The sequence below is a fragment of the Neovison vison genome, chromosome 12 (genome assembly GCF_020171115.1).
Source record: "Neovison vison isolate M4711 chromosome 12, ASM_NN_V1, whole genome shotgun sequence".
Lineage (NCBI taxonomy): Eukaryota > Metazoa > Chordata > Mammalia > Carnivora > Mustelidae > Neogale > Neogale vison.
The window spans coordinates 58937715-58951299 of record NC_058102.1 but is presented as its reverse complement, the minus strand read 5'-3'; the positions used below and the strand labels follow the sequence as shown (position 1 = coordinate 58951299).

At 36.3% G+C, this 13585-nt stretch overlaps 1 protein-coding gene across 4 annotated transcripts in view; it reads left to right on the top strand.

The window, feature by feature from the left end:
- Nucleotides 1–13585, top strand: part of EPS8 (epidermal growth factor receptor pathway substrate 8) — a 183200-nt gene that overhangs the window by 119325 nt on the left and 50290 nt on the right. For all 4 annotated transcript variants that reach the window (XM_044228690.1, XM_044228688.1, XM_044228689.1 and 1 more), the window contains 3 exons: nt 9446–9513; nt 10494–10655; nt 12867–13016. In XM_044228690.1, the coding sequence (XP_044084625.1) occupies nt 9446–9513; nt 10494–10655; nt 12867–13016 (380 nt within the window). The remainder of the gene's footprint in view (nt 1–9445; nt 9514–10493; nt 10656–12866; nt 13017–13585) is intronic.

The following is a 13585-nucleotide window of genomic DNA, read 5'->3' as shown; positions in this document are numbered from 1 at the left end:
CATTTCTTTCTGTACTGCGAAAGTAGCAGGATTTCTCCTTGATTCTGCCTTAATTTCCCTTGTTCTCTCTAGATTGTCTCATGTGTAAATAATGTATTTTTAAACTTTAGTATAAAATAGAAGTCATTACTAAAAAGAAGTGAAGGACTCCTGAAATATACCCCATAAGTCTGGAAATGCATTTTTTTCACGGGGTCTGCATGGGCTTTGATTATTGTACAATAATAAAGAATAAGAATAGTATTATGGTTAAAGACTCAGAACAGTATTGTGGTTAAGAACAAAGACTCTGGACCCAGAGTCCTGGGTTCAAATTCAGTTCTATCATTTACTGGCTGAATGATCTTGGAGAAGATTCTTGTACCTAATTTTGCTTATCTCTATAATGTGGGATATCTCACAGAGTTGATGTGACAATTAAATGAGTTAGTACATGTAAAATGCTTCATGTGGTGCCTAGTAGTGCCTGATAATCAGGAAGTAGTGTATACATTTGTTGTTATTGTTGGGAGTATCCTTATTATTATCCATCATAGGAACTAACACCCTTTTATAAATGTGGAATTCCCCCGCCCCCCCCTTTATTTTCATTATCTGAATCCACAGTGTCTTGGCTGTGGTAAGATGGAACAGTTTTAGGGTTTTGTGACTCTTTCTGCCTGTGTAGTGAGTGACAAGGCCTTAGGACTCAAATCATACATTTATAAAATGGATTTTATACCATAACGGATAGATTTTCATATGGCTTTGTCCATCTGATTAGTGTTAGTTTCACTTTTCTCCAGTACTATATTAAGACATCCTTACCGTGTCCTAGTAGTTGTGAGTTTTAGATCCAGAGAATATATCCAACAGATATATTAGATTGTAGATTAATATGTGCACAGAATAGAGCTAGTAATACGTGGTTCTTGACTGTAACAAACTTGCAGTCTAGAGAATGACTTGAAGAAACTGAAAAATAAGAAAGTAAGTCGTTTGGTTTGGTTTGGTTTTGAAAAAAAAAAATGATTAATTCCTTCGGTCTTTCATTTCTAGGCAGATAGTTATTAAGGACTTCTGTGTGCCAGGCCAAAGTCTTCATAGCCTCTATTTCCATGACGATCTAGTCATTCCAAAGGTGAACAAGACATGGTCCTTGCTTATGCACTGGTTTGGTGAGGTAGACTTGTAAATGCGTTTTTATAATAAAGAGCTACGTAAACTTGGATGGCAGTGTCTGACGTGCAGTGGGGACCTTCAGTTCTGTGTGGTGGGGCTGGGAGTCAGAAGGGATTTCATAGAGGAGCTGAGCGTTGAGCTGAACTCTGCGGCAGGCATTTGGGAGATTGGTGGGTGCTGTAAAGAGCAGTACGAACCCTTTATAAACAAGACTGTGAGCTCTTTGAAGTTGGGCCATGTCTGCCTTGATTACTTCAGGATCCCCCAAGCGTAGCACCGCACAGTGGTTAACGTATAATATACACTCAGTCAATACTTGCAGAATGAATATATAATGAATGAATGAACCGCACACAGTTTGGTCTTAACTCGAGGGTGCAAGGTGGTGCGTTGGGAAGTAAGCTTAGAAATCTAAACATGGACCACAGTGGGAAGAATCATACTAGGGAGTCTGGACGTTGTTTGCAGGAAATGCCTAGCCATTGTGGTTTTTTAGTCAGGGGTATAAAAGGTCTGTTGTCTTGGGTCACTCATAGCAGTATTGAGGATGGTTATGATGAGTATGAATAGAAATAAGTCAGTCAGACATCTAAGTAATAGCCCTAAGACTTCTGTTCAGATGAAAGAGTGTCGATCATCTCGCAAATACCGTAGATCCAAAAATCTGTTTTCAGAGAGTTAAGAAAAGGGGTAAGGGATAAAATGTAGACGTCATTTGCAAATTTTAATGTTTACTTTGTGTTAAGAGCGTCTTCAAAAAATCATAGATCTGAGGATTGAAAATCAGTAGCCTATAAGCAGGAAATTTCTGTTTTCCCCTTTTTACATATAGAACAAGCTGAGGTTCCTTTCTAAGGTGAGATGATTTGTCCAAGTCACATAACTTTACAAATCTTGATTATAAGAAAATGTGACAATTTTGTATAGTCACAAAAATGAATGGTGTATTGGTAAAACAGAGGATACAAAGAGAGGGAAAGAAAGGGGCAAATCCAAGAGACATTTATTAAGAAGAAAGAAGACTTAGCAAATGTATTTGGCTGAGAAACAAGCAGGTTTTAAGTTCCTTGAAGTTGCAGATAATGTTTCATTCCTCTTTGTATCTAATCCTCCCCCTTCCCTCCCAAAAGAAACTCTCAGTCAGTGCCCGTGGATGAATGGTGTGAAAGATAGGGAAGAAATATATTCAGATTTTGAATGAACCTTTGCAGTAAGCAAGTTGTAGTTGAAGTTCCAACTGTAGTTAGTTAGCATTGAGTGTTTAGCCTCCCGAGTTTTCTTTTTTTGCTCAGGAATTGGTAAAGATTTTTAGTGTAGTTTATCACAGTGTATCCATTTTCTTTAAAATTTTTCCTTTCACAATGATTAAACCAGTTGAATAAATCTTTCAAGAATTAGTTTCTTTCCTGGATGGTACATGAACTTCTTTGGTATGTGAAGATACTATTTAGTGCACTGGAACATGAGTTTTATGTTAATGACCATTTATGGTAATGACCATTGTTTTTTATACACTGGCCACAGGTTCGATACTGACTGCCTCTAGAGTTTCATGCAGCTTGTCTTTTTCATGAGAATGCTTTTCAGGTCTGACACCATCATGTCCCCCCCACATTGCTTCAGGAACTCAGTAACTTCAGTCTCGGAGAGGCAAGTTCTGGGGGCCAAGCAATTGTGGGTTGAATTATGGGCCTTCTACCCGAGGACTGCCATTTTGGGCAAATGATTTTACCTTTTGGCCCCAGTTTCCTCATCTACAAAATAGGAGTGATAATAATATTGTGGTAAGTTTATATGAGAAAATAGAAGAAATGAGTCTGTCATGGCATTGAGGAAGAACATAGGAGAGTCACTTTTTGTCCTTGGTCCTCAGATTAATCAAGCCCCTCCAATTTAATATTTTGATGTTACCTCCAAATGATGTTATATGTGTAGTCTCAGTGATGCTTGGACAGGATCAAGGGTAATCTTCATCATATTTTTAAGCTTATATTCCAGATATGACCAGAAATATTTTTTTGTACTGTGAACTATACGATTATGATGATATATTTGCTTCTTTTGGATACGTGCTCATTTATTCAAGGAAAGGAGTTAAAATATACTACAGTTTAATAACCCTGTTTTGTCATTTCTTCATTATGATACAAGAAATTTCAAAGCCAGGATGTGAGAGGCTCTACATCACCAAAGTCCCTAACAACATAAATAAATAGAGAATAAATATTAATTTCAGTTTCCTCCACATACCTCATGACAGTAACATTTCATTTGGCTACTGTTATTGAGGAGTTGAAAATTTTGTATTTTTCTCCAACGAGCCTGCTTGTCAGAGTCTTTAAGCACTAAAATTTAATATCATTTTTAAGGAAGTACTTGTAAAATATATTAAAACTTCCCTTCCCCCAGGGCGTGGTACCTGCAGTCTCCCGTCGATGACTCAGTCGGTCATCAGTGCACATGAGCTCGTGTGCCGTGGTGTGCTCAGAGGCTGTATTCTCTACCTTTATACCAAATTATTCAAAATCTTTTTCCTTTTGAACATTTGTGGCTACTTTTTCCATGCGGCTATGTCCCAAGCCTGTTACTTTTGCCTGTTGTCAATGTGCCTCCTTCTAGCATTGCTTCTGATACGTACAGGCTGAAAAACTAGAAGGAAAAGCTTTAGTAGAGTAAGCTATAAGTGGGGAATCAAGAGTCCCAGTAAAGTCTGCATATTAAAATGTGCAAGTTTCAATGTACAGACTTGTGACATCGCTCTGCCATTCAGAGGACTTATTTAAGTGTGGGCTCTGCTATGTTCTGAATAGCTTAATTTCCTAGAAGAGTAACTTCTCTGTAAATTCAATATTGCTGAGTTTGTAATACAGCCATTTATACTAATCAGCTGTTTAAAGTCATCCTCTGTCCAGAAAAACTCGGGTTTCACAGACTTACCAGTTAGCTGTATATATATATTTTTTATCATTACTGACATTTATAGTAACTATGAGATTTGTTTTGTTGTATTGGTTAAATGTGATAGACAAGTTCTCTCTTCATTCAGCCTTAAAATTGAACTTTTTAAAAAGATTTTATTTATTTATTTGACAGAGATCACAAGTAGGCAAAGAGGCAGGCAGAGAGAAAGGAAGGGAAGCAGGCTCCCTGGATCATAACCTGAGCCGAAGGCAGAGGCTTTAACCCACAGAACCACCCAGGCGCCTCAAGTTTGAAGTTTTTTGTGAAGCCAGGAAGGAGGAAAATATATTTGTGTTTTTCCTGTTTTTCTTTTTTCTTCTCAAGGAGGGACTAGTAAGAATTGAGTATAACTAATCTGTAAACCATACAATTCATTTCTATATAATTGACTTTACAATAAACTTTTCTTTATTTTTATACAGTGCTTGACTTATCTCATAGGAATATTCCTGAATATAGCACTTTTATTAATAGATATATAACCCACATTTTATTTATTTATTTATTTATTTATTTATACCTATCTTCTCTTCCTGTCCCTTTCTATCTTCTGAACTTGGATGGGAATTAATCTCTTTGTGTATTGTCAGATTTGGAGCCCAAGCAATCTCTTACACATTCAGGTGGCATTCAGGAATTAAAATCCATTTCTCTTTTCTCTATCTTCATTTACAGTGAGTATTTAACTGGAGAAAATATGTAAATCTTTTATTTATTTATTTAAAATTTTTTTTTAATTACTTTATTTTTATTTATTTATTTTTTAATTTATTTGAGAGAGAGAGGGACACAGAGAGAGACCATGAGAGGAAAGAGGTCAGCGGGAGAAGCAGACTCCTTGCCAAGCAGGGGTCCTAATGTGGGACTCAGTCCCAGGACTCCAGGATCATGACCTGAGCTGAAGGCAGTTGCTGAACCAACTGAGCCATCCAGGCAACCCAAATCTTCTTTTTTAAGAACAATTTTTTTTAATTCTTAAGAAATAAACGGCCCATGATTATATATTATCAGGCAGTTAGACCATGTTTGAGTCACAGTTCAGCTTCATAGAATGTGCTGGTGTTTTATGACTCAAGGACTGGCAGTGTTCACCTTACCTGAAAATGTTAAAGCTTCTTTTCTCCTTAGGGGATAAGCTGTCTTAACAATTTGTTGAATAGGCAAGTAAAATTAACTCTTAAATAATTTAGTTTTGTTAAAATGGCCTTGTTTGTTATTAAAAACAGTATCTTAGTTTTGATACTGATTTGTCAAACTGTGATTGTGGCGGCCTAGATAATGAGAGGCTGTTCTTACCCCGCAGTGCTCCCCTGATTCCCATTAAGCAAGCACCTCACCTCTGTGGAAATTATACACTAAAATAGTGGGAAAGGAATTCTTTTTTACTGTGCTTGAAAGTCTAAAGTAATTGGAGCAGTAGCCCATTGATTTATTTAGAGAGAGAAATAAATACTCAGCAGCTACTTTTATGTTACCTTTTTTTTCTTTTTAATTGCCAATCCTCACTTTGAAGCTATGCTTTATTTTCAGAGAAAGAGAAAATAAAATTATCTGAATATTAGCTCTTTTTTTTTTTTAAATGTTCCGTTCATTTATTTGAGAGAGAGACAGAGTGTGGGGGAGAGGGAGAGGGCGAATCTTTAAGCAGACTCCCCACTGAGCACGGAGCCCAATATGGGGCTCTGTCTCAGGACCCTGAGGTCATGACCTGAGCTGAGCTGAAATCAAGAGTCACACACTTACCCAACTGAGCCACCCAGGCACCCCAAAACATACATTAAAAAAAAATAAGACTTACAGTTTTAGGTTCATAACAAAATTGAGAGGAAGCTACAGGGATTTCCCATGTACCACCTTGCACATATAACCTTCACTATCAACAGCCTGCACCAAGAGTGGTATGTTTGCTATTACAGTCGATGAACCTACATTGATATATCACAGTCACCGAAGTCTTCTGAAACCTGAATTTAATGCTCCCAGTCTGGAAGTGAATTATCAAATTCTGCAGCATCAAACCGATAATGCGAAAATATCTGTAAAGGATTTTCATCGTTGGTTACCAAATTCACCTTATTCCATTTCTTTGGGTTTGTATATTCTAGTCTATGGTATAGAAGTGAGTAGGAAAAATCAATTCAGATTGAGAGAGAAAAGGAGATAGAAATTGAGGCTTTTGTCTGAGCAGTTGAGCCACCTATAACATGAGAAACCCAGAAATCTGCTGATTTCTTCAGTGATGATTTAATATACTATTTGACGATGATTTACGCTCTTAATTTGGAAAGAAAGATTTTCGACTTCAGGGAGTAACATGTAGTAGATGAGTTGGTGTTTGTACAAATTTTGAACCAGTGGTTTTCAGTCCTGACTGCACAATAGAATTGGCGTTTATAAATTCCAGTGCCCAGACCTCATCCTGAACCAGTTACAGTAGAGTCCCTAGCAGGGGGGGGAGCCAGGCACTGTTTTTTCAAGTTCACTCTAGTGTGTGGCCCAGGCTGACGACCATTGTGAAAGTAGGGAACGTCATTAGAGGCTTTATCTTGAGTATCATTGAGACTTCATTTAGATTTCTCATGCTTTTTTAAGGCTTTTGGTGAGATTTTCAGCTTAAGAGCATAATTACTATTTACAACTGTGCTTGAGAGTACATACGATGCTCATAAAAAAGAAATGTACCATAATTGCCTCTTAGGAACTTTCTTTCAAAATTTTTGTATTAAAATGTTAATATTAACCTTTATTTATTCATTGGCTTAAATCACTAGGACTACTAGCTTATTTATAAATCCATTTTATGGCATTTATATACTGCTAGGATCTTTAAAAGGTAATTTCTTGTAACACATGCCTCTTATTTATTGGGCAACATTGCAGAGAAAGCAGGCTAACAATTTCTAAAATGGATTCTGCATTTGGAGTATTAGAAATAACATGTATCTTCTAGGCATTCAGTGATCAGTGAATGTCATGTTCTTTACAAAGACTATCAAATAGGCAGTATTTTTCTCTTGTACTTGTAATATACATTTCTATGATATTAAGAAACTATATTAAAAAATGGGGGAAAACACGTTCTTACTACTTCATAATGAGAATCTTTAATTACAAAACATACAGTTGAGCTTCAGTTGTGTTTACCGGTCACTTATTTGAAAGACTCGGTGAAGCATTTGAGTGTCCTGGGGTTCTCATATCACAACTGGCTACCATGGCAACCACAGCCATTTCTCTTGCTGTGCCGGTCAGACCACAGGGAACAGAACCACCTCCATGTCCTGCGTCTGCCATAGAGAGTCGCGCTGAAAAGCGATAGACCCGTGATCCTGAAATGGTGATTATTTCTCAAAGTGCTTTTGTCAGATATGTTCCTCAGTTTTATATTGTGTGTCACCAGTTCTCCTGAGAACAGTTTTCCATTTGTTACTATTTCACATTGATTAATGCTCAGCTAATCATCAGAAAAAGTCATGGTTGTTTATGGTCTTTTTTTTTTTAAGTATGTAGAATATAGTCATGTAAGTGAAGCTTATGTACATTTTGTTATATTGAAATAGAAAAATTTAAGGTGAAACCAAATCTTTCTTTTTGATCACATTATTTTGGTAGGAACAGATGGATCATACTTCTTCAGGTCATCATCCAAACAAAAGAAGAAAGGTAGAAGATACCGAATTTTGTAGTGTGTCTGTTTCAGTTACATAACTTAATGCTGCAAAAGCAAAATAGAATATATAGGAATAATATCAGACTGATATAATATGAGGAATATGGATATTTTTCATCTAGGTTTTAAGGTAACTATAGAAGATGATTACTACTGTATACATTGTGAAACAATACTATATTGGAGTTTTCAAAAATTCTGTTAACATTCCGAATCTGTATATGTACTTTATATACATATATGTATATATATATATATATATATATTTTTTTTTTTAAGATTTTAAAGATAGATTTATTTATTTATTTGACAGACAGAGATCACAAGTAGGCAGAGAGGCAGGCAGAGGAGGAAGCAGACTCCCTGCTGAGCAGAGAGCCGGATGTGGGGCTCCATCCCAGGACCCTGAGACCATGACCTGAGCTGAAGGCAGAGGCTTTAACCCACTGAGCCACCAAGGCACCCCATACTTTATATTTTTATACTTGCTTTGCTTTCATGCTCCGGAGAACTTTTCAACTTCTGAAGTTGTAAGAAGATCTAAAAGTTTCTATATTAACTGAAAGAAACATGTTTATATTTGAAAGCAGTTAGATATTAGGAAAGCTGAGGAGCATGTGTGTGTGCCTGTGTGTGCACACGTGTGCATGTGTGTTTGTGTCTGTGTGGGTCTGAATCTTAGTGCTGTGGGAGTCTTGAGGTCTGATCTTATTTCACTCTTTCATTTTACAAGAAGAGTGCTGAAGTCCAGAGCTAAACGTCTTGCCTTAATTGAGCATCCTACTTAGTGAGAGAGCCAAAGCTAGAGTCAGTAATCTTCTGGTTCTTACTCAGGTTTCTTTTTCATCATACCATTCTGTTTTAGAAAGAATAGGCAGCTCTGAATCGACAAATAAGCAAGTTACCTGACTAGAGAACAACAAATACAAAATATTGCCTCCACATATCTTATATTTTGGTTTTGCAGCATTTTATGAAAGAAAATAAAGGTTTATTTTTGCTTTTTCCAAAGTGTGGTGCAGTAACTTTCTACCTGACTCTCATATTTTCTAAAAGCCAGTATCTACAATTCTGAGTATCACATTTGTTTATTCTGTAGCTGTGTGGAAACTGTTAAAATTTAATGGCAATCGGTATGGTTAAATCATGTTTTGAATCTCCTCTGACACTCTCTATAGTTTGGATGTTGTGAAAGGAGATGTTCCTTGTAGTGGCCATTATCTTGATAACGTAGTCTAACTCCTAGAATACAGTATCTGTGACAGTATTGGGCAATTCTGTTTTGTTCTCTGTACACTAAGAGAAAAGAATTATAAGCCAGTTTTTATCTTTTTACCAAAGAGTAGGTATCTGATGAATAAAACCCATACACTAAATAACTCTTTTTCTGACAACATTGATACTCTAGATTTACTTTTGGGATTCTGAAAATTTGTATTGGGTCAAATTGTTCTTGCATATCATTTAAGCTTTCTGTAGCTTTTTCATTTAATGTGAATAATGAGTGTTTTCAGATACGCCACACAATGGTGACTTGTCAGCTACTGTATTTATATGTGAGATAGACTCGTTTTAGAGATGGCCACAAGACACTGATACATGAACTTCAGCCTGTTAGTGGCTAAATAATGACTTCTTCAACCTCTCTTTCAGAACAAAGGAAGAATTATGCTCGGGACAGTGTCAGCAGTGTGTCCGATATATCCCAATATCGTGTCGAAGTAAGATGTTTTGATATTTGCTAAAATTTAGAATGAACCCTGAGGGACCTAAAAATTGGGTAGTAAAATCAGAATTATGTTTTGTTTTATTCCTGTGGTGTCCTGTGAGTTGTGTTGATCTTTTTCTTTGCTTTTTATAAAACTGAGGTGTAAAATAACGAAGTATCTTGTTCGTCTGGGGTCCGTTTTCATAGAGAATAAATTAGCCACTTATTTATCATTGGCAGCCTTATTTTGGTTAAAAACAGGACAGGTGCTTCTGTTTTATATTTTAGAATCTTTTTTTGAAATTACACCTTTGATTTCACTGAATGGTTTCGTTTTAGTTTTAGTTTTATCTAAAGTCATGATTTAGACCTATTTAAACAACGGTTTTCTTGTTTGATTTTTCCTGTGTAGTTCTCTTTTAAGATATATTTGCTCTTGATTGGAATCTACATAGGTGACTTTTGCTTCCTATAGAACATATTTAAGTAGGAAGTAATTTTTAAATTGCTCTTACTTTCTGTTTTCTACCCATAGCAAACATGCTTCATGAGATGTGAGGTTTCGTTTCAGTACCGTGGCGAGTTTGACAGTTACTACCGTGGTAGCTGACTCCCCACTCATGTCTGCCTGTGTCTGTTTCTAGCCGCAGTGCAAAGGGTCTGTTGTGGCTCAGCACCTAAGTAACCAGTCTGGAATGATGTGGGAGGGATCAGTCTTAAGAGAATGCTTTTAAGCTGTTCAGAATTTATGTTCTAGTTATGTAGCTCAGTATGGCTCAGTATTATACAGATTTAGCTATTTTATGACTCAATTCAACAAAAACCTGCTTGACTTTCTTATCTTAATAAGAGAGCCACGACGTTGGAGGAGACCTTGTGTTGGCCCCTCCCTGCTTCACTCGCTGACTTTGGTTGGGTCACTGTGGCTTTCTTTCGGAAAACTAAGAGAATGTGTGTGTTATAAATGCTTTTTTCCTTCCTGTCAATCGTAAGCACTTGACTACCTTTGTTCTGGATCGGAAAGATGCTATGATAACTGTTGATGATGGAATAAGGAAGCTGAAATTGCTCGATGCCAAGGGCAAAGTATGGACCCAGGATATGATTCTTCAAGTGGACGACAGAGCTGTGAGCCTGATTGATCTGGAATCAAAGGTAAGTCTGTAAAATTTAGATGATTTCACTTCCAGGAAAGTTCCACAGGTATTTATGTTGGCATGCAGGTCATATTGTTTAAAAGTGGATGAAAGTTTGACAAAATAAAATATTTGTCAGTGAATTTAAAGAAGAAATATACTACTGCATAGACATTATGCCCACAAAAATCAGTTCCTGAAACTAGAGATAGAGGGATACCACAAAGGATGAGATGGAGGAAGTGAGAAAAAAAAAATCCACAAAGGATAAGATGGAGGAAGTGAGAAAAAAAAAATCATAACACTGAAATAAGGCCCCAGTGGAGCCTTATTCATTATGACATATATTAATTATATACTAGGCAAACCGTCACTGAGTAACCTGGGATGAAGGGATTGTGTGTGTGTGTGTGTGTGTGTGTGTGTATTAACTTTTCACCAGCCCTGTAGCAGGCACCTTTATTTTGCACAACCACTGGTAGGTATGATGCTGGAGCTCTCAATACAGGACTTTTCTGAGCCCCATCATCTGATAAGCATTTGAGTTGCTAAGATAAAGAAAACAATGGTCCTTATCATCTTAGACTCTTCTGATAGGACTCAGAGTAAGATCCGCCCTTTGTTTTCTCAACTACATCTTACACAGTGAGAGAACAGCAACTGAGTGCTTCTCTCATCCTCATTGTTTTAAGTTATTATATATAAAGGAAGGATAGTACTTAATTTACTTTTTCAGAGAAAGAAAATTTGTTATTTCTTGTCCTCTGATAAATTGCATTTTATTTTGATGGAACCCAAATTTGCCTTTGCTGGACCTCAGGGAATCAAAAGTTAGAATAAATTCATGGTATGCTGTATGTGTGTATATGCTGTCCGTAATCAAAGTTGCTGCTTTTTTTTCCTTTTATTTGTTCTTTAATAATTTTCATTATTAAATTTTCATTATTGGAGATACTGTATTTTCTTTTTTTAAAGATTTTATTTATTTATTTGACAGACAGATCACAAGTAGGCAGAGAGGCAGGCAGAGAGAGAGAGAGGGGGAAGCAGGCTCCCTGTTGAGCAGAGAGCCCGATGCGGGGCTCGATCCCAGAACCCCGGGATCCTGACCCGAGTCAAAGGCAGAGGCTTTAACTCACTGAGCCACCCAGATGCCCTGCAGATATTGTATTTTCTTTACTTAAAAAAATCAGTTTCTCTCATTAATTCATTATGATCCACTTACTATTTGTATAAAGGCATTAGTATCACAATAAGCATTTTAAATATATCTCATTAAGTATAGAATTCAGAGAGCTCCTTAAGTATCTGTCAGTATTTTATTTAGGTAGCTGTTTATAGGTTAGAGAGTATTCACTTTTATACTAACATGTTAATTACTTTGAAGAATGTATTTTTTAGTGAGATCCTTCTGTCCCAGCTATTTAACATTTTTGGCTAGAATGAATGAATATATATATATATATGTATATATATATATATATAATGAATTTTTTCATTTGAGAGAGTCATTGAAATAAAAAAAAAAAAGTGTGGGGCGCCTGGGTGGCTCAGTCCTTAAGCGTCTGCCTTCAGCTTAGGTCATGATCCTGGGGTCCTGGGATCATGCCCCACATGAGGCTCCCTGCTCAGTGGGGAGCCTGCTTCTCCCTCTCCTTCTGCCTGCCACTCTGCCTACTTGCGCTCGTACTCTCTGTCAAATAAATAAATAAAATCTTTTTAAAAAGTATAAATGATGTATTATTTTTAGCCTAACATTTGGAATTACTGAAGGTAGAAATTAAAAGAGTATGACTGTTCAATGTTCAAGTAAAAGGAAATTCTGACACAATATAGGCAGAGAGGAAAAAATGCCATTTAAAATGGTGAATCATTTTGGAAAGAGGCCCCACTTTACTTTTCTCTTAAAAATATCATCTCTACTTCACAACCTGAGGAAGTCAGTAGTGCTAAATTCAGTATTTCTTCTGTTTATTAAGAACATAACTTCATTCCTCTGCTAAATATTTCCTTTTTGTTGCTCTTTCTCCCACTCACCTTCTAGCTCCACCTTGTTTCTCTGTTGCCACCTTGTATCTATTCCTTCTCTATGTCTGCAGGGTTTACTGGTATTCACAGTCAGTGTGGACTTCAGACTTCAAAAATTATTTGTACAGTGTCTACAGCTCTTTGTTCAGTAGATTTTAGATACTCAATAAAAATTACAAGTTATTTTTTTCCTTGTTTACAGAATGAACTAGAGAATTTTCCTTTAAGCACAATCCAGCACTGCCAAGCTGTGATGCATTCCTGTAACTATGATTCAATTCTTGCCCTGGTGTGCAAAGAGCCAACTCAGAACAAGCCAGATCTTCATCTTTTCCAGTGTGATGAGATTAAGGTAAAAGAATAGCAAATTTTTTTCCCCTTTCAGTTAGATGTTCTGACAGCTATTAGATTAGCCACTTCAGTCACATGACCAGTGGATTTCTAGATTCTTAGGATTTTGTAAGGAAAACAAATACCTTAATATCTTTCTGGGAGTTCCAGTAAATAAAGAGGAAATAGAGTAGTATTTAAAAAAAGAAAGATGCATTCTATTAATTAAAAAAAAAACAGGCATAGGTAATATATTGAATTCTTCATTGAGTTACTTGGACTTATATAATTAAAAATTGATTCTTCTAAAATTGTGCTTTATGAACAATAAGTAATCATGCCATCCTATTTTATTCTGCACTAATCACATAACATGGATTATTGCAATGAAACCCTTAGACATTTTCCATGATACAGATTTAAAGCTCACCATTTAATTACGTGACTTGAATAATTGCTCAGGATGGGTAATCCCTAAGTAATAATGTGAAAGTAGTTAAGCACAGTTACCAGTAAAAACATGCTGTATTCTAAAGATTGGTATTCAGAGTACACCGTAATTTGCAAATACATATCACTTGTGGTGCTTTG